The 20,715-nt window shown below is 37.6% G+C and overlaps 1 protein-coding gene across 1 annotated transcript in view; it reads left to right on the top strand.

Moving 5' to 3' along the window:
- Svep1 (sushi, von Willebrand factor type A, EGF and pentraxin domain containing 1) overlaps positions 1-20,715 on the top strand; it is a 159,160-nt gene that overhangs the window by 61,902 nt on the left and 76,543 nt on the right. The window contains exons 7-18 of the mRNA XM_042695890.1: positions 454-648; positions 2,883-3,001; positions 6,001-6,130; positions 7,507-7,614; positions 8,326-8,457; positions 9,013-9,207; positions 10,594-10,715; positions 12,543-12,651; positions 13,241-13,405; positions 14,174-14,407; positions 16,924-17,085; positions 18,472-18,633. Coding sequence (XP_042551824.1) covers positions 454-648; positions 2,883-3,001; positions 6,001-6,130; positions 7,507-7,614; positions 8,326-8,457; positions 9,013-9,207; positions 10,594-10,715; positions 12,543-12,651; positions 13,241-13,405; positions 14,174-14,407; positions 16,924-17,085; positions 18,472-18,633 — 1,833 coding nt within the window. The remainder of the gene's footprint in view (positions 1-453; positions 649-2,882; positions 3,002-6,000; positions 6,131-7,506; positions 7,615-8,325; positions 8,458-9,012; positions 9,208-10,593; positions 10,716-12,542; positions 12,652-13,240; positions 13,406-14,173; positions 14,408-16,923; positions 17,086-18,471; positions 18,634-20,715) is intronic.

The following is a 20,715-nucleotide window of genomic DNA, read 5'->3' as shown; positions in this document are numbered from 1 at the left end:
TGTTATTCCACATGGTACACAGTGTACCAAACATACAGTGTCATACATAATTATTTTATGACTTATGTCAATCCCATGTCAGTGCAATTTTATATTTCTTTAAAAAAAAAAGAAAGAAAGAAAATAAAAGCTAGCTGGGCACTGGTGACTCATGCCTGTACTCATGCCTATAATCCTGCTATTTAGGAAGCTTGCGATCGGAGGATCACAGTTCAAAACCAGCCCGGGCAAAAAAGTCTGTGAGACTCTTATCTCCAAAAAACTACTCAGAAAAAGTGGGAAGTGGCGCTGTGGCTCAAGTGGTAGAGCACTACCCTTGAGCACAAAGAGGCTCAGGGACAGCTCCTAGACTCTAAGTTCAAGCCCCAAAACCAGCCCCCTAAAAGGCTGTAAAACTATAGCATTTCTAGTTTGGGGGAATTCCAACAGCATTCTCTTATTTTCTTCTACTAGAAAACTATTGTCCCACCTTTCAGAAGCCTAAAGATGTCATCTTAAACCCCCTGGACTGCGGCAAGCAGCCAGCCAATCCTGGGACTCAGTGTCATGTCATATGCCGCCCAGGATTCGTTTTATCAGGAGTCAGAGAAGTGAGATGTACCACTTCTGGAAAATGGAGTGCAAAAATACACACCACTGCATGTAAAGGTAGGTCTCTGCGTTGCTCAGGTGAGAAAGCCGAATTCCTAAGCAATGCCATGTCAGTATGGCATAGGAGTGACCCTCTTTCCAGATTTTGCTGCAATTTTGGGATAAACTGGTAGGTATTTCCCTAATATAGATTATGAGGATTCTGGTTCAATTGGTGCACATAAAAATCTAATAAAATACCAGGTAATGCCAATAAAAATAGAAAAATAAGGATAAAATTAGTGCTGAAAATCAGGTACATTTTTCATTAGGAGATAAAAATCTTTGGGCACTTTTAAAGTAAGCAAGACCGGATTTTTAAAAAATAATAACTAGTAGCTGGTGCTGATAGCTCATGTCTATATTCCTAGATCTCCACAAGCTGAGATCTTAGCTACAGAAAGATTTAAAGCCTTAGTCCAGAGACAGTTGTTAAGTATTAGGTGAGCACATTTTCATTATTCTTAGTAAAAATTTCAAGGTACAACGTTAATGTAAACATTTTAAATAGATTTCCAGAGAGGAAAGAAAATTGCACCCCAAAACACAAGTATCAGATTCACATTATACATATTTACAATTCTAAATACCAGCAGGAAATGCAGCTATGCCTACAGCTGTATTTGTAGAGAAAATAAATATAAACTTAAAATTCCAAATTCAGCCAACTATCACAAACTATTGAAAAGTTAAGTACTTTGTCTCAGTGTCAGAGTGGATATGCCACTGTGCATCTTTGGAGAGGGAAATTGTCCAGGATTAAGTCTTGGAAGAAAAAGAAAACATAAATAGCATAAAAATTTAAAGAAACAAGAAGATAAGAAATACAATGAAGGGGCTGGGAAGGTGGCTCAGTGGTAGAGTGCTTGCCTTGCATGCATGAGGCCCTGGGTTCGATTCCTCAGCACCACATAAGCAAAAAGAAAAAAGCCGGAAGTGGTGCTGTGGCTCAAATGGTAAAGCGCTAGACTTGAGCTGAAGAGCTGAGGGACAGCGCCCAGGTCCAGAGTTCAGGCCCCACGACCAGACCAAAAAAAAAAAAAAGAAATACAATGAAATCACTTCAGATATGCACATTTGCAGGTTAATGTAACATAGCTTAAAATAAAGGATACATTAGATCACATAATAAGAGCCTGGCTCTTTTACGGTATATGTGGCTCTGTATACTGTTGAGACTTTTAATTTAGTATTTGTATTGTGAAGTTTCACACTACAGAAAGTATCATTGACTTTAATTTGTTGTTTATTTTGACAATGTGCTCTAAGACTGTTAATTAATCCAGCTTGCTAGGTTTATTTTCAAGTATAATTTCTCTTTACCACAGCTGTCATGCATTTCTCTACTGTATATTTCTTTTGTTTCATTCTAAAAGATTTAATAAGCTCCTATTATATGTTATTCACTATATAAGAGTATGGATAAGATATACCCCCAACCTTCAGAGAACTTAAATTCTATTGGAGGAGAAAATTAAATTTAAAAATGATACACTGAATGATGACTGGAAAGCACAGAAAGCTGTGGAGATTTTGGAGATGAACACTTTAGATGATTGGGTAGAATCAGAAAAGGCTTCCTGAGCTGAAAATTTAGAGAGGAAAAGTAGCTATTATGGTATAGAAGAAAATATTTATTTATTTATTTATTTATTTATCTATTATTTATTTATTTATTTTGCCAGTTGTGGGGCCTTAACTTTGGGCCTGGGCACTTTCCCTGAGCGCTTCAGCTCAAGGCGAGTACTCTGCCACTTGAGCCATAGCACCACTTCCGGTTTTCTAGTGGTTTACTGAAAATAAGAGTCTCATGGACTTTTCTGCCCAGGCTGGCTTTGAACCATGATCCTTAGATCTCAGCCTCCTGAGTTGCTAGGATTACAGGTGTGAGCCATAGAGGCCAGCTGGAAGAGAATATTAATGCAGGCAAATAAAAGAACATGGGGAAAGGCTCAGGAAAGAGGACCATGGCAGCTTTCACAAATTTTCACAAGCTTCCTCCTCCTTTGACAGCAATTATCAGGGAGAGAGAGTTCAGGAAGATAACTGTAAAAACAAGCTAAGAGTTCAGCAGTTACAAATGTAATAATAAACTATCATAAACTATGGAAGGTCATTACATATTTCAAATCTGTAATTGATCCTTTAAAAATAAATCACCATATTAATAAAGCTGGGGATTTACAACTTTCTTAAATGACTTAATAATACATAATCAAGATACTGATTGATTTGTGTATTTGGGGGACCAGATGTGAAGGCTCCTCAGATCAACTGTCCCCAGGACATAGAGGCTAAGACTCAGGAACAGCAAGACTCTGCTAACATTACCTGGCAAATCCCAACTGCCATTGACAACTCAGGAGAAAAGGTAATGTTTGCATAAATAACTGCGTCCTTTTCAAATGGATTCTACATATGCTATGCATATGCTTGATGATGAATTTTATCCTATTTTAATAATGATAAAACAATATTCCATACTGTGCTAATTCATCTCAATGTTGCATCTAATAAGCACAATCAGGCCAGGCACTGGTGTTTCACACCTATAATACTAGCTACTTAGGAGGCTGAGATCTATAAATCATGGCTCAGAGCCAGTCTGAGTAGACAAATATGTGACATTTTGTGTGTGTGTGTGTGCAGGCCAGTACTGGAGCTTGAACTCAGAGCCTGGGCACTGTACCTTAGTTTTTTTTCATTCAAGGCTGACACTCTACCACTGAGCCACAGCTTTACTTCTATTTACAACTTTGTCAGGGAGGTTGGGGGCGGGGTGGGGGAGATGGAAGGACAGGTGTAGTAAGGGGAAAGAAAAGAAGGAGGTAACAATGCTTGATAAGAAATGTACTTATTACATTGTTCATGTAATTGTAACCCCTCTGTATGGTATTTTCACAATAAAAACATTAACAATAATAAATGGTAAAAAGTAAAAAGATTTAAAAAATGTAGACCATTTAGCCATATACTTGATAAGAAGAGTGAAAGAAAATTAAAGGAGAATATGAAATATTGATAGATTTTTAAAAGAAGTCATGTGGAAATACATGCCATATTTATAGATAGAATGCTAAACATTTAGAGAAAAAATGTACATCAGTGACATTGCCACCATGTTTTTGAAAACTGATAAGATTATTCTGGAGTATAAAGTAGAAACATAATACACAGATGGAAACATCAAAAAGAATTGGAAAAATAGGCTTTTGGTTGTAGCTCAGTGCTAGAGCACATTCTTAACATGTGTAAGGCATAGGGTTCAGTTTCTAGTGCCAAATATTGATAACAACAACAATAAGTACAATCAAATCTTTCCATTTATTTTAATAAATCAGTAAAAATGATGCCATCTACTATATTTAGATGCTTATCAAATCACTTCATAAATGGCTAAGCTTGTTTGGATTTGTTAAATATAGTTGGAAGATAAATAGATTTGACTATATGAGTTCCTTTTAAGTTTTTATTATTCTTTAAATTAAAAAGACATTTCAAACTACAGAAAAATAAAGTTGCAAAACAAAGATGAGAATGTTTATTAAATAATATACTGATAAAATTTTGATTATATCAAAATTTTGGAATAGATTAAGGTAAAACTATAAATGTCTTGCAAACATGAGAATGTAATCTTATTTGGAACCAACCCAGATGCCCTTCAGTAGATGAATGGGTCAAGAAAATGTGATATATATACACAATGGAATTCTATGCCTCCATCAGAAAGAATGACATTGCCCCATTTGTTAGGAAATGGAAAGACTTGGAAAAAATTATATTAAGTGAAGTAAGCCAGGCCCAAAGACACATAGGTCCCATGGTTTCCCGTATTTGCAAGAACTAGTATATGTCTGGGACAAGCAGAAAAGGTCAGATAAGATGATGTTAGGTGAAATGAACCCCAAGATAAGGACACAAGTGGTTTTTTCTTTCTTGCTATTGTTTCTAACGTATTTATAAGGTGATCATTTTGTTGCTTTGTATGTCCCTCCCGCATGGTATAACCCCTGTTTTCACTGTATGTGATGTTGGTATAATTTGGGGAGGGGAAGGGAAAAAACAAATTGTTTAAATAGGGATACAGGTGGACTCATTGCAACAATGAGATGTACAAGATGCTATGTGGAAAAACAAACTTTACAACTTTGGGGGTGGGGAGTATAGTCATGGAGATGGGAGGGAAGGGATGGTAGGGGAAAAACAAAGGAGGAGACAACAATGCTTGATAAGAAATGTACTTATTACCTTGCTCATGTAACTGTAACCCCTCTGTAAGGTATTTTCACAATAAAAAAAAAAAACTTAGGAAGTGGCGCTGTGGCTCAAGTGGTAGAGCACTCACCTTGAGCTGAAGAGCACAGTGACAGCACCCAAGCCCAGAGTTCAAGCCCCATGACCAACAAAAAAGATAAAACTTATTTTTTAAAAAAGAGAATGTAAAAAAAAGTAAATAAAATAAAATAAAAATAAAAATAAAGAGAATGTAATCTTAGCCTAAAACATTAAGAAACTGAAGCTGGATGTATCTCAGTGGTAGAGTGCTTGCCTGATATATATGAAGCCCTAGGTTGAATGCTTAGAATGAAAAAATAAAATAAAATCTGAATTAAAATAATGACCTAGTGCCATACAATTTGCTTTCTAAAAACTTTGACAATGACACGATAGGTATCTGACAATGGAAATGCAAATTCTTACTATGCTTTGGAAAGAAGTATTTGTATTATCTTCCAATGAAATGTTAATGGTCTGGAGTTAATTCTGTTCATAGGCATTATGAGGCACTAAATTTTTAATATATATATTTTATTGTAAAGATACTGTACAGAGAGTAAGGTCATGAGTCCATTTCCTATCGAGCATTGTTACCCCCTCCTTTGTTGTTCCCCTACCATCCCTTTCCTCCCCGCCTCCCGATTCTTCCCTCCCCCAATTATCAGTGCAAAATAGTCCATCCTAGACTTATTTGCAAAGTACAATGCTGGAATCAAGCTAATATCCTTCAACAAAAATTTTCCTTAAAAAATGTTCAGGTATTTGTTCTGCAGGGCAATATAGAAACATTTAAATATGAAAACATTTAAAAGTCATCTTCAATTTTAAAGACCATGTAAGAACATGCAAATGTTTTAAGATAGTTATGCTTATGAACAATATTCATAAGCATGCTAGCACTACAAACTATGCATAGAATAATCTAGAAAAAATACATCAACAAGCTACGGCTCATTTCCTTTCCTTTTCTGCCCAGAAATATTTTATTATTTTAATGTTGTTTTGCCAATAATATAGAAATCAAAAGGGAATGAAGCTATGGGTACTATTGACATAAATTTTAACTTTCAAAATGTTTGTCTCTGAAAGGTGTCAATCCATGTTCATCCAACCTTTACCCCACCCTATCTTTTTCCAATTGGAGAAGTAGCTATCACCTACACAGCAACTGACCTGTCCAACAACCACGCCAGCTGCACTTTCTATATAAAGGTTATTGGTAAGTCTTCTTCAAATCGTGTACGTGGTTTATAGAGAGAAAGAAAGAAAGGAAAGAAAGAGAGAGAGAGAAAGAAAGAAAAGGAAGGAAGGAAGGAAGGAAGGGAGGGAGGGAGGGAGGGAGGGAGGAAGGAAGGAAGGAAGGAAGGAAGGAAGGAAGGAAGGAAGGAAGGAAGGAAGGAAGGAAGGAAGGAAGGAAGGAAGGAAGGAGAAAAGAACAGAACAGAACATGAACGCTTTTCCTGGGAAGGACTGGCTATGAAGGAAATGACTTTTTCAAGTTCCATTTGAAATCAAGATAGCAATTTGCCAGTCAATACATACACACTTTATTTGCATGTTAATGAGATAGATCTCTCCCTGGCCTTAAACAATCTTTTGCAAGATTTTTTCAGAATTATACCAAAAAGACACAGGGCAGGGGGTTCACAGAACTGCCAGAGTGTCACAGAAATATTAGAACTGGGGTGAGGAGATTAGGATACTGAGATTGTGTTTTCTGCCTCTTGTGGTTCTGTGCGTCACTGGTGGTGGCTGTTAACTCCTGTGTGTGACCGGAACTCCTGGCCTTAGTTCCTCTCACTAAAAACCTCATTGTTGTTCTTTACTGACCTCCAAAAATTCCACCAAGTTCAACCAGGGCTTTGAAACCTGGCTCACCCAGCCAACCTCAGATCCTCTTTTCAATTTGAATTCTAATACTTAGTAATAGATTCAGAGTTGTTTAACTTCTGTAGGTGACATTATGTCTTCTCCATTTCCCCAGTTCCAAGCCCATACCTTATTCTTTGTCTTCATCTAGAATATACCTGCCTTAGCCTCCTGGGAGAGTCTTACCTTTGGCCATAGCCTGCCAGCTTTGCAGCAACATCAGGCCTCACGCATCTGTTGCTTGGTCTATGACATGACCCAGATCTCTACCATATGATCCTACTATTGAATTAACTGTCAACCCTGTCTTGACCTGTCAGATAGGAGACGGAGGAGGAGAGTGACTAGGTTTTTTTTTTGCCATTTTCATTCTTTCAGTTTATCTGGAAAAGTTTTCTCGTCCTCCCTGGGTGGGTCTCCTAAACCATTGTGGACAGAACCCACAAATTCAGTGGTCATCACATCTGGAATGCTTTCCACACAGCTGTGATCACAGTAATTTCAGGATCCTGATATTTCTTCAACAGACAAAGAATAGCCTAGCAAAATACAGCTCTTTCTTTTGATGTTGGAATTGCAAATCAGATATACCTCATCATCAAAGGGACCACTGAAACAGCCTTGTTTCTTTCAAGATCAACTTACATTGCAGATTTCCTTCTTTTTCCAGAGCCTGTAACTGTTCTCACAGATTGTGACTTAATCATTTGATTTCATGTTCTTTAGATGAAGAGCCCCCTGTAATAGACTTGTGTAGATCTCCACCTCCAATCCAGACCTCAGAGAAGAAGTACATTGCCAGCTGGGATGAGCCTCAGTTCTCAGACAACTCAGGTGAGATATGAGGATTTGGGGATCATCATGGGAACACTGAATTATTTTTGTTTTGCAAAAGCTCTGTAAGAGGGTAAGGGAAGTGGAAAGCAAATCACAACTCTCCTAAACAGGATGGGTAATTATGTAAGGCAATATGTTTTAATGCTAGTATAATTATACATGGACATTTATTAGAGCTACACTAAGTTTTTTGTAACTGGAGGTGTTCTAATGAATTGATGGCATCTCCAAGCCTATAATTCTTTTGAAAAATGAGCTCTGAATTCTGTTTGTAATCTCTAGTCCAAGCTATATATTTAGACTCATTCTTAAACATGACCCAAATAAATTGACAAAGGGTCATTGAAAAAAAAGTAGGAAAAAAGATAAGCAAATATAGCAGAAATTCACTCTAAAGTTTTTACTGAAACACAGAAAAGCAACAATAAAATAAATATATTTTTTAAACTCCTAATATTCTAGCTGATTTATTTAAAGAAAACCCATATCAGAAAAATGCCTCAATCTAATGGAGCTTTGGAACATACTATTCCTATGTGATAGAACATATAGCAAACCTTTCCTTTTCTTCTAGTGAACATAACAACATATGTGGAAAGCCCTACTGATTTGCATATAGAGAAACTGAAACTTCAGATCACATAAAGACTAGTAAAATAACTGGAGACCAGTCTAATGCAAACATGCCATGCTTCCTTTCTTTTCTAGGCTCTGACTTGATCATCACCAAAAGCCACACACAAGGAGACCTTTTCCCTCATGGGGAGACTGTGGTGCAGTATACAGCCACTGACCCTTCAGGCAATAACAGAACATGTGACATCCACATTGTCATAAAAGGTATTCTCTTCATGAGACACCCCCCAAAACCCAATTGACATGTCATAATATCTGATTACTATAGTCTTCTGTTTTGTGAAGGAAGGGCACATTGGATTTTCAAAGTTAAAATACTGATTGATAGAGATATTTTTTCCAGATGTCATTAGCAACCCTTTACCATTTTACTAACGTTTTCTCTAAGTGACAAAGTATTATTTTAGTCATCTAATTTGCACGTTTGAAGAAGGATTCTGAAAATGATTTTGCAGCACAAGACTACTATGCACTCTTCACTTTTATTAAAGAAATGTCAAAATAATCATACAGATTCATAAATAATTATGAACTATCCTCCTAAGTGCACATAGACATGAATTTTGATGTGTGCCCAGACAAAAACCAAAAGCAGTCATTGGCACGTTCTTACACTGAGGATATGTAGGAAAATATTCTTAGAGATAGTGACAGATAGGAAGAATCCTTAAAAAAAACACCTCAGCTTAAACATCTGGAATTTTATTTATACTTTGCATAGCACTATGTATGAGTAATACCATGTTATTTTTAACACAGCTTCTCCCTGTGAAGTTCCCTTTACACCTATAAATGGGAATTTTACCTGTGCCCAGGATAGCGCTGGAGTTAACTGCACGTTAAGTTGCCTGGAGGGCTATGATTTCACGGAAGGGTCCACTGAGCATTATTATTGTGCTTTTGAAGATGGTATTTGGAAGCCACCATATTCCACTGAATGGCCAGACTGTGCTAGTAAGTTTTAATTTTATTCTGGACCCTTTTATGGTATATTTACATGCATATTTCTTTTAAAGAGGATGATTGCCTTTCAATGGGAATTAGTGGATAAGGGAGTCACAAATTTGAAATGTTTATGAACAAGAGAATTCTTCTTCCCTGAGTTTAAAATATTAGCCACCATAGTTATGTTCTAGATCAGGTTGCTATAACAAAGCATCTTGGCTAACTCACAGTTTATCAGAAGTATATGAATAGATCTGTTACCATGTAGTTCTTGACCTGTTAATATGAAATTTTCAGTCTCATCCTTGCTAGAAGAACTTACATTTAAGTTAATATCCCATATAAAGCATTAAATAAATAGATACATTGCATTCTGTTCAGACAGGGTATAGATTTAGAGCTCTTCTATAATCTGAAATATTTGTTGCTATAAGTTACTCAGCTGGGGTACCAGTGGCTCACGCCTGTAATTTTAGCTATTCAAGAGGCTGAGAGCTGAGGCTCACACATTGAAGCCAGCCCAGGCAGTTAAATCCATGAGAGTCTTATGTCTAAAAAGCTGCAAGTTGGAGGTATAGTACAAGTAAAGCACCAGCCTTGAATGAAAATAAGAGATAGCGACTAGTCCCTGAGTTCAAAGCCTCAGTTCCAGCACATACACACAAAAAATAACCCAATGTCTTATGTAACTTATTTTCTGGTATGAATCTTTGATCTAATACTACTGATGGAGTTTAAATGCCAAATATAAATATGAATGTATATGCTCACACACATATATATATATCCAGTAAAGTTCACTTACATGAACTATTTTTTTTTTCAAATTAAAGAATTAAATAGAAGCAAGGTCACTCACGTCTTCTACAATTTAAGATCGTTGGAGGCCACTGTTAGGAGATATTGCTCCTGAATATTTTGGAACATCTTGGTAAATCTAACAATACATACTCTTGATCCAAGAAGAAATTTGTCTCTGTGGAAATTATACTTTCAAGGAATATGAATCTGTATAAAATATTTGGAGACTTTTTAACATGTTAGTTGAAAATGTAAATATATGATATACACTTAGAGATAAAAATAAAAAGAACTTAGATCCATCAAGGATCAAAAGATCTCATATTCTCACACTTAGTCTCACTTTTTCATCTAATTGGAAGATAAAGAGTAATAGATCAAAAGCAAACCCCATTACTGAGTAACTGTGTACAATTCGGCTTGGCACACAGTTGTTGGTAATTGATTAATACACAGGAATTTTGTTTGTCATATCTTATTTTTAGAACAATCACGTTAGATTTAAATTTTTAAGCGTCCGTTATTCCATAGAAAGATAAATCTTTGCTTCAGAAACACTAACCAACTGAAGCTGTTTTGCCTAACATTTTCCAGTAAAACGTTTTGCAAACCATGGGTTCAAATCCTTTGTGACACTGTACAAAGCAACTCGCTGCGATGATATGGATCTGTTGAGAAAGTTTTCGGAGGCCTTTGAGACTACTCTGGGGAAAATGGTAAGTCAGAAGTGCTCCTTTATTTTATGTCATATTTTAAAGGATGCTGAGAGGGTTATGAGTTCTCTCTGTTGGTGACAACTCGAATTCCCACCCCTGATAATTTCTCTATTTGTGATCCAAAATTGTACCTGATAGTTAGGATTGCTAATTAATTTTGGGCTTCTGGAATATATGATAAACCAATCTACATTTAAATATTACCTTGAAAAAAAAATACTCCAATTCAGAAAGTCAGAAACACTGGGAGACCTGTGCTTTGAGAATAACTATCCTATAATTTAAAAATCTAACAGAAACACCTAACATTGTAAACTATATTCTTTTATGATGAGGAGTGAATTGAACATTTAAAGTATTTTCTTTTTCATTCATAGTTGTTTAGGGCTCTTTCAGCAATTACAAAAAATGTAGACTAATATATTTAATTATATGAAACATTTTAAAGGCAGGAAAGATGTTATGTAAGATATCTGAATGTCTGATGGAGTGGGTAGCACTTTATTTGCTAACATATATTTTATAGTATTTAGAAGTATTTTATAGTACTGTTTGCCATGCACCAAGCATTGTTATAAATATATTAACTGCATTACATTGCATCCATTTAATAAACATCTTATTTTTTAAAAGACTTTATTTAAATCCATTTAATAACACAAAATTCCAAAGAGAAAAATAATTATCATTACTGGTAGGAAACCAAGAAAATACTACACTTATTAGGCCTCTATTACTACTGATCGATGATTTAAAAGGCAATAATGTCCACATATTAATTATACCAGACCCATAAAGGCACTGAGGCAGTATGGGCTTGGAAGTTTGAACTTGTATAAAGAGGTTAGAGTGGCAGGAGTAAAGGATAGAGGGATGAGCCGTAGAGATCACACTGGGTAGAAAAAGTAGAACTGAGATGAGAAGTCAACTGGAAAGCCTTGAAAGTCATGGTAAAGACTGATATTTATTCTGATTGAGATGGAAAGTGTTTTAACGAAACTAGGGTTATGTGAGTAACCCTAAACAATAGTAGAAGCAGAAGGAGAGCAAGAAATGGAGAGAGAAAAAGATGGCAATAAGAAGCTAAAGCAAGAGACGATGGTGATTCAGGTAGATGGGAGGTGGTGAGAAAAGAATTTGGGATATATTCTGAAAACAGATTCCATAAGAGAGTTCCTCTGATTCCAGGCCTATCCAGATCTCCAGGAGTCTAGAATTTCTACTGTTTTCAGAATTATTTGCTGGAAAATATTCCCCAGAACTAGAAAGTTGATTCCAGTTGGACAAAGGTGAAGGGAGCATAAAGACAAGAGGTAGGAATAGTAGAAAGTTTGCCTTTTACTGACTGGCAGCACCAGGGGGCAGACAGAAGAGTCAAGGGGATGGACAGGGTCAGAAAAGAGTGTGAGGCAGGCCCGGTGGTGGCACATGCCTGTAATCTCAGCACTCAGGAGGTAAGGGGATTACAAGTTTGAGACCAGCCTGTGCTACATAGTGAGTTCCAGGCCAGCCTCAGAGGAAGAGGAAGAGAAAGAAAAAAATACCCAGATCATCATGTGGTATATGGGCTGAAAGTCTAGAGACAGAACTATCTCAAGATTCCTGGGCTCCCAGTGGTGAGTGATGTAGAAGAGATAGAAAGGGCAAGACTAATTTAAGTAGTTAGAAGCTGGAGGAAAAGAAGAGAGGAGACTAGAGGTCTTTTCAGGAGCATGCAGAACCTTCCCTCCATTCCTGCTAATAGAAATATGAAAGCCAGGGGAACAAAGGGTTTACCCAAAGCACACAGGTGTGATTGACATCTTGCTTTCTTCATTTGATTTGCAGGTCCCATCATTTTGTAGTGATGCTGATGATATAGAATGCAGGCTGGAGGACTTGACCAAAAAATATTGCCTGGAGTATAATTATGACTATGACAATGGCTTTGCGATTGGTAATTGCATTACTTAGTGTCCATAGTTTTCTAAATGGCGATGCAAAGTGGAATAATTCCACAAAGGTGGTGTAATCTAGGAAATTTACTCTTATTAATTGGTTGTAGGGTGGCTGTATAATTTGATTATGTGCTAATAGGTTGTTACATTTAGTTTTAGAAACTACCACCCTTTCAAAATACATTGCAGGTATGGCAAATATGCCATGGCATTCTGAATAGATCCATTAAATGTATATGGAAAGCCAATTTTCTTTGTAGCAGTTCATTAAGGGAAATAAAAATAGATCAGAATTCAGCACCTACTCCTGTTTACCTCTAAAACTAGGGTAATTATTAACTCAAAGACAGGATAGGATACATGCCTATATATCTACACAGGGCCTTCCTTTCGAGTAAGTCTTTTAGTATACTCAAAGTACAATATACCCAAATTACAATATAAGATTGTAGACCAAACCCTGTACGTGACACATATCTTTTAAATGGTCAAAGTGCAGTTTGACTTGAAACTTACCATTAGAACTTAAACACACTTTGGAAGATGCTACTACTATACAATCATTTGTCTCTCTGCCCCAACTGCCAGGACCCGGAGGCTGGAGCACAGCTAATAGGCTAGATTACTCTTACGATGACTTTCTGGACACTGTGCAGGGGACAAACACTGACCTGAGCCAAGCCAGATCTCCACGGATTGCAAGAAGTGCCCCATCATCTGACCACAAAATCCGGTTAATTTTTAACATCACAGGTAAGGATAAACTTTCTGTTTGAAAAGATAATATTAAGTGAGATTTGGAGTTGGAAACCTAATTCGCAAACCTCTCATTTATTATCATTATTAACAAATGACCTCAGAACTGAGAATTAGAGACAGCATTCTCAACCAGGTTTTGACTTGTTGTTGTTTTGTTATTCTATTTAATATCACATTGCTTGTCCCACAGCAACAAATATCTTGTTTTATTTCCATTTTGGTGTGAACTAAGTATGTTTTTAAAACACAAGAAATTACAGCAATTTAATCCGTGATAGTAAAGATCTCTGCTCAAAAGGTGATGAAAATCCAGCATGTGAAAGGAATAAAACAAATTATATTAGCCAGGTACTAGTGGCTCATACCTGTAATCCTAGCTACTGAGGAAGCTGAGGTAACAGGATCATAGTTTGAAGCCAGCCAGAGCAGGAAACTCCCTGAAACTCTTATCTCCAATTAGTCACCAAAACGCTAGAAGTAGAGGTATAGCTCAAGTGTTAGAGTGCCAGCCATGACTGAAAACAACAAGCTTAGAACTCAAGGTGCTGAGTTCAAACCCCAGCACTGGCATACACTCAAAAAGTTATAGCTTCTTAAAATTACCCATATGTTAGTTGTTCAGTGAGTGGTAGTTCAATTTACTGTGAGTTTTTCCTGAAAAGCTTTTAGGGTGCCATTTCTTTTGGTAAAAGCAAATTATATACAACTTTCTGAAACATCATAGTGTGTGTTATGTTTTCTTTTGTCTTGTTTTTATCTCAGCTAGTGTGCCATTACCTGATGAAAGAAATGATACCGTTGAATTGGAAAATCAGCAACGACTCATTAAGACATTGGAAATGATCACGAATCAGCTGAAAAGGACCCTCAATACAGAGCCCATGTATTCCTTCCAGCTTGCCTCAGAAAGGCTGGTAGCTGATAGCAATTCACTAGAAACAGAAAAGGCTTTTCTCTTCTGCAGACCAGGCTCAGTGCTAAGGGGGCGCATGTGTGGTAAGACTTTTTCTTGTGATCACAAAGGTTTAGTCTATAATGAGTTAAGTGAGACAAATATGGCCACTTTTCCTCCCAAAAAAATATTGTGAAGAAAAAGACATTTTCTTCTTGTGTGATTTTTTTTTTTTTTAGTACTACTATTCTGTCTCAAGCACCTAAGCAAGCACTGCAGGTCAGGACAAGAAAATATTTTAGGTGAGAGCTTCAAGCCTTATTTTTAAAAATAGATCCTCACATCATAACTTTTAGCAGTAGTTCCAAGAATGGTCCAGGAGACCCTTTGTATCTGGTGAGTCTATAATGGCAAGGTAACTACAAATGCTCACAATGTATAGAGTTTGGTACTGTACTGTGGATGCTTGATTCATTTTTTCCATCATCTTACTCAACTTGTACTAAAGACATTCCACCTTAAGACAGTCTACCTTTATCACAGCTAAAATTCTCACTTCATCACTTCAATTAACCACAAGAACTTTAAACTTGTTTGTGGGGTACCATTTGATTTTTGAGAGTCAGATTTTCACAAGATTAAGTATATTTTTGTTCATCACTTAAAAAACACCCCAGAGGCCTTAAGCAGTCATTAACACCCACAAGTCTCATATCTTTTAAGGCCTGCTTTGGCTGCCATTATCTAGATCCGTTCTAACCTGTTGCCCCACAGAAGTTATTTCTAGGTAATAGAATCTCCTCTAACTAACGTCTGTGGATGAAGATGAGTCCTATGGTAGACAAGAGCCACGGTAGACATGACTCTTGAGTCCTTTCTAGAAAACCACCTTTAATAGTCCTTGTTACCATTCTAAGAGCTCTGCTGGGTTTTCATAATGTGACAAATTCAGTCCAGTAAAATTATTGTCATTCTAAGCATCTCCTGGGCTCCTCTACCACTTCTATGAGAAGTTAGGCATCATTTTAGCCAGTGTTTTTCATTTCTCAGGTGGCCTTCAGGCTACTTGTATCAGCATCACTGAAAATGATTGTGAAGTGCATTTTACTCAGGCCATAGTCAAAATAAATGCACCTGACACTTTGAGAAAAGGGGGAAAGGGCTGGGAATTGACATTGTTAGTGAGTACCAGATAGTGAGAACCCATTATAATGTCTCAGGATCATCTAATCAGTAATTTCAAGTATCTTCTCTACAAAAATAGTAGCTTTCCCAATGAGTTTAATGGTCCAATTTGGACTCAGAATTGTTGAGCTCTTTAAACCCACTAAATCATAGACTGAATCTCCATGGAAAAAAATGTTTTACAGTCAGTCTGTTTCCCATGGACTTTATAAACTGAGGATGCTTCAGACAGGCCCTCAGAAGAGGGTAAGTCCTACAAGCGTGGAAGGACTCTGTTTACCTTAGCAGGTTTAACCTCACAGTATTAGCCTGTTGTTGTTTCTAGAAATGAGATGGGATGGCCAAGCTGTCTGCTTCATAAGGGGAAATATTAAGAAGAACAATTAAGAAAACTGTTTTTTTTTTGTTTTTGGTGCCGGTCCCAAGGCTTGAACTCAGGGCCTGGGCACCGTCTCTGAGATTCTTTTTTTCTTCCCAGCACTACACTTGAACCACAGTGCCACTTCTGCCTTTTTCTGCATAGTTTATTAGAGTTAAGGGTTTCACAGACTTTTCTACCCTGGCTGATTTCAAACCAGAATCCTCAGATCTCAGCCTCCTGAGTAGCTATAGTCATGAGCCGCCAGTACCTGGCTGAGAAAAAATAATTTAGTCACGCTAGACCTTAACCAAAATATTCATTGTTTTATCCTCTTCTTCTAGAATCTTTTTTTTTTTTTCTTTGCGGTCATGGGGCTTGGACTCAAGGCTAGGTGCTGTCCTTGAGCATTTTTGCTCAAGGCTAGTTCTTACTTTGAGCCACAGCTCCACTTCTGCTTTTCTGGTGATTAATTGGAGATCACAGTCTCCTGGACTGGGGCTTCATTCGAACTCTGATCCTCAGATCTCTTTTACCCATACTTTAAGGGCTCATCACAGAAGTCTCAAGCTTGCTCAATGAAAATTTGAATGTTCTCAAAAGCAAACAAATAAAAACAATTTTAAAAACTAAAAAAGTTAAATAAAATTTAAAATTAATAAAAATAAATAAAAACTACTGGGAGAGGAAGGGTGGGAGAATACAATCATGATTCAATATAGAAATGAACCATGTAACCTGAAGGGATAGGTGGGAGCAAAGGGAAAGAATGTTGGAAGAGTAACATTGGTCAACATGCATTGCACTTATAAACTGACATGTTGAATTGAAACCCCCAAAGATAATAAAAATAAACAAAGAGGAAAACAAAATCCAAATCATAATAACCACTGTTCTTGGTTTCTAGAAATTTCTGAAAGGTTTATGTTGGGAGTGGACCTCTGGCAGCAAAATTTAATGAGAGCAATGATACCTAGAAGCAATTTTGATTAGTTTTATGTCAGAGGAAAAGAAGAATTTGAGCATCTTCCCTGGTTGTGATACTGATTTGTGTTTTTTTGCTTGTTTTCTCTATAGTCAACTGTCCTTTGGGAACTCATTATTCTCTGGAGCATTCTGCCTGTGAAAGTTGTGGGATCGGATCCTATCAAGATGAAGAAGGGCAACTAAGGTGTAAGCCTTGTCCTCCTGGAACTCGCACTGAGTACCTCCATTCCAGAGGCATCTCTGAGTGCAAAGGTAATGCATGGGCTTAGCGAACATTCTAAGTAGAAGCAGCCTGGATGGGAAGAAGGATTTCGTCACCCGTCTCTTGATTTATGGCTAGGACTCCTATAAAAAAAAGTGTTAATCAATAAGAGGAGAGCATACCAATTTATCTCATTAAGTTTTAGGTGACCTAGTAGTCTTTGTAAATGAACACTCCAAGAAGTAAAGAAACTTGTGGATAGAGTGGAGAAGGATGGTTGGATCAAGGGGTGTGAACTAATGTTAATAAGTTAGGGATTACTTAGCAAGGCCTGTTTGTTCAGACTCTCTTCGTAGTTCTGTCTTCAGAGATATGAATATTCCTTTTTTCTAGGTAACAAGGCTAATGTCCCTAAGGGTGTTATGACTTGCTTCAGGAGTAAAGGGAAGGGGAAAGTCAAGGAGCTCTTCCTGCTTCTATAAATTTCTCAGATTCCTTCAGCTTTAAATATCCACTATGCCAAGATACCTTCTTTTGGGGTCTAGTGTTCTAAGATCTGTCACACTTCAGAAATCAAAATAGAAAGTAGACGAATAAAAGAACATGATTGAAAGCATATTTATTCTTTGTTTTAATGATAAAATATTACTAGAATGTCTCCCCCATTACAAAGAAATTCACTTATTTTGGAAATATTCCATGGTTCTCTCTTGAAGTCAAACACCAATCTACATTCATCAAATAGCTGGAACTTTTCCTTCCTTCCTTCCTTCCTTCCTTCCTTCCTTCCTTCCTTCCTTCCTTTCTTTCTTGCTTCCTTGCTTCCTTCCTTCCTTGCTTCCTTCCTTCCTTCCTTCCTTCCTTCCTTCCTTCCTTCCTTCCTTCCTTCCTTCCTTCCTTCCTTCCTTCCTTCCTTTCCTTAGCATCTGTTGCCAATACTATGACTGCTTTGCTTTGTTTTGTTTTGTTTTTGCTATTTCCCTCCGGCCCTCTAGTGAAGCAGCATCTCTTAAGTAGTAGGAAGCAGCAGAGCCAATTTTCAGTCACTGTAGCAAAGATGTGAGAGTGATTGGTGTTTGTTTTGATTACTCAAGAAAACACTGTACAAGTTGTACACAAGTTCCCCTGTATACGGTTCATTCTTGCGATAGTGCCTTGCTGTGATCTGCATTCCTCACGTTATTCAGCAGTTAATCATAAACACACACTGTATTTTAACTGCCAAACACTAACAGGCCAGGCCGTAATGGAAGTAATCAAGTCTAATATTTAGTAACATTGAGAGGCAGGAACTCTACAATGTATGTGCTTGACCACCAGGAAGAAGAATGCTTCATGTCTTTTCTATTCTAGATTAAAATGCAGAACCCCTTACCCAGTGCAGAATTAATTGGGTATGATCATTACTAATTACATTATTTTTTTCTTCTTTTTAGCTCAGTGTAAACAAGGCACATACTCTTCCAATGGTCTTGAGACTTGTGAATCATGTCCACTGGGCACCTATCAGCCAGAGTTTGGCTCCCAGAGCTGCCTCTTATGTGCAGAACCCACTACCACGGTGAAAAGAGGAGCTGTGAACTTCTCTGCTTGTGGAGGTTATCCAAAAATTAACACTATTTCTTTAAGCCTAGGGGTCTATAGAATGTTTTCAGCCACACATATGTATGTCTTTCTATATTCAAAGAATGTAATCAGCTATCTCTTCACAGAGAGTTTCTTTACAGTCACCCAGTCAACACTTCAGGACAAACATTAGACTCGTGCTATTAAACTAATGTAAGACTTGGTCCCAGGCCTCATGAATCAACGTGTGACTTCAGGTCTAGGAAAATAGAGAATTCTGAAAATAGAGAATTCTCTGAATTCTGGCATTTCATTCCTTATGATGTTTAGGGTCCTTAGATGGTCATTCACTCTGCCTGTACTTTACAATCATCTTTACATTTATACAAGTATTTTACAAATATGGAAGCCCAATCTCCACTCCAAGATATTCTAATTTATTATATCTGAGGTAAGGCCTGAACAGTGGTTTCTAGTCCCCCCCCCCCCCCCCAGATGGCTCTCAAGTAACAGGATAAGTTGAGAGTCACAGCTTTAGTTCTCAGCCAGGAGAACCAAGGGTTTGTTAAACACCTATTGTTGCACCTCATCCTCAGAATTCTGGGGTTCACTAAGCCTAAAGAAGATCTCATAATTTTCATCTTTAGCTAGTTTTCATCTGTTTTATTGGTGTAGGGTCTGCATGTTAAGAACTACTGGCTTAATATATATTTCTCATGTGTGTGTATTTTTAACTAGCATCCCTACTGAACATAGTTAATCTAGTCAAAACTTCCTAAAGATGTAAATAAAAAATGAAAACAAAGAATTATCATGAAACTGGGACTGGCAGTCAAGGTCAACCTGCTGTCAGAATCTACAAAGCTTTGCAAGTACTTAGCAAAGTCAACAAAACTGTATTAAAAGTCAGAAGTAGCCAGGCGCCGGTGCCTCACGCCTGTAATCCTGGCTACTCAGGAGGCTGAGATCTGAGGATCGCCCTTCAAAGCCAGCCCAGGCAGAAAAGTCCATGAAACTCTTATCTCCAATAAAACACCAGAAAACCAGAAGTGGTGCTGTAGCTCAAGTGGTAGAGTGCTAGCCTTGAGCTGAAGAGCTGAAGGACAGCGCTCAGGCCCAGAGTTCAAGCCCCATGACTGACAAAAAAAAAAAAGTAAGAAGTTACAGGCCTAGTAAGGTGCCTCAAGTGGTAGAGTGCCTACTTAGTATGTATGAGGTCCTGAGTTCAAATCCCAGCACTACCAAAAAATAAGGTGTTAGACTACCTCTGCTATTGAGGAGAGAATAAACATATCTAGAAGATATTGTATTCTCTCTCCATTCTGAATACTCTTACTTAATAACCTAAGATTTGTGGCAACCCAAAGATGCTGCTCCCTTATAGAATGAATGGGTGGCTTTTGGTGGCACTGGAGTTTGAACCTAGGGTCTCATGCTTGCTAGGCTGTTGATCTTCCAGTTGAGCCATTGAGCCACACCTCCACACTGCTGAGTCCTGGTTTGTTTGTTCTTTTCTGGTTACTTTTTCCCCATGGTGGTTTTTCTTATTATTATTTGAAAGGTGATTTACAGAAAGGTTATAGTTGCATAAGTCAGATAATGAGTGCATTTATTTTGGACAGTATCTCCCCTTCGTGTTGGTTCTTTTTAAGATAGGATCTTGCTTCTTGTGTGGACACACATCTCAGCTCCAGTCCATATCACGTTGGCTTCCATCATAGCTGGGATCATAGAGTCCCACCACCAGATCTAGCTTTCCCCATAGAGGCAGAGTCTAATGGACTTATCGGCCTAAGCTGACCTGGAAACATGATCCTCCCAATCTAGCCTCCTACATAGCTTGGAGTTATGGTATGTGCCACTGCGCCCAACTGGAGGTGAAGATGGGTCTCATGAACTTTTCTGCTCAGGCTGACCTCAAACCATGATTCTCTCCTTCTTAGCTTTCTAGGCATCTAGGATTCCAGGATGAGTGAGGTTTTCTGAGAAGCCAAGCTGTGTCTTCCCCATCTTTCCAAGCAACGCAAAGACATATTCACATACCTCCTATACTAACTGCACTCCAGCCATCGTTACAGATACAGCCATCCTTAAAAGCAAAACTACATAGAGTG

Source organism: Dipodomys spectabilis, unplaced genomic scaffold (genome assembly GCF_019054845.1).
Source record: "Dipodomys spectabilis isolate Male_0828 unplaced genomic scaffold, ASM1905484v1 ptg000006l, whole genome shotgun sequence".
In the NCBI taxonomy this organism is placed as follows: Eukaryota; Metazoa; Chordata; class Mammalia; order Rodentia; family Heteromyidae; genus Dipodomys; species Dipodomys spectabilis.
Note: the sequence above shows the minus strand (reverse complement) of the source record. Positions and strands in the feature narration are given on the sequence as shown.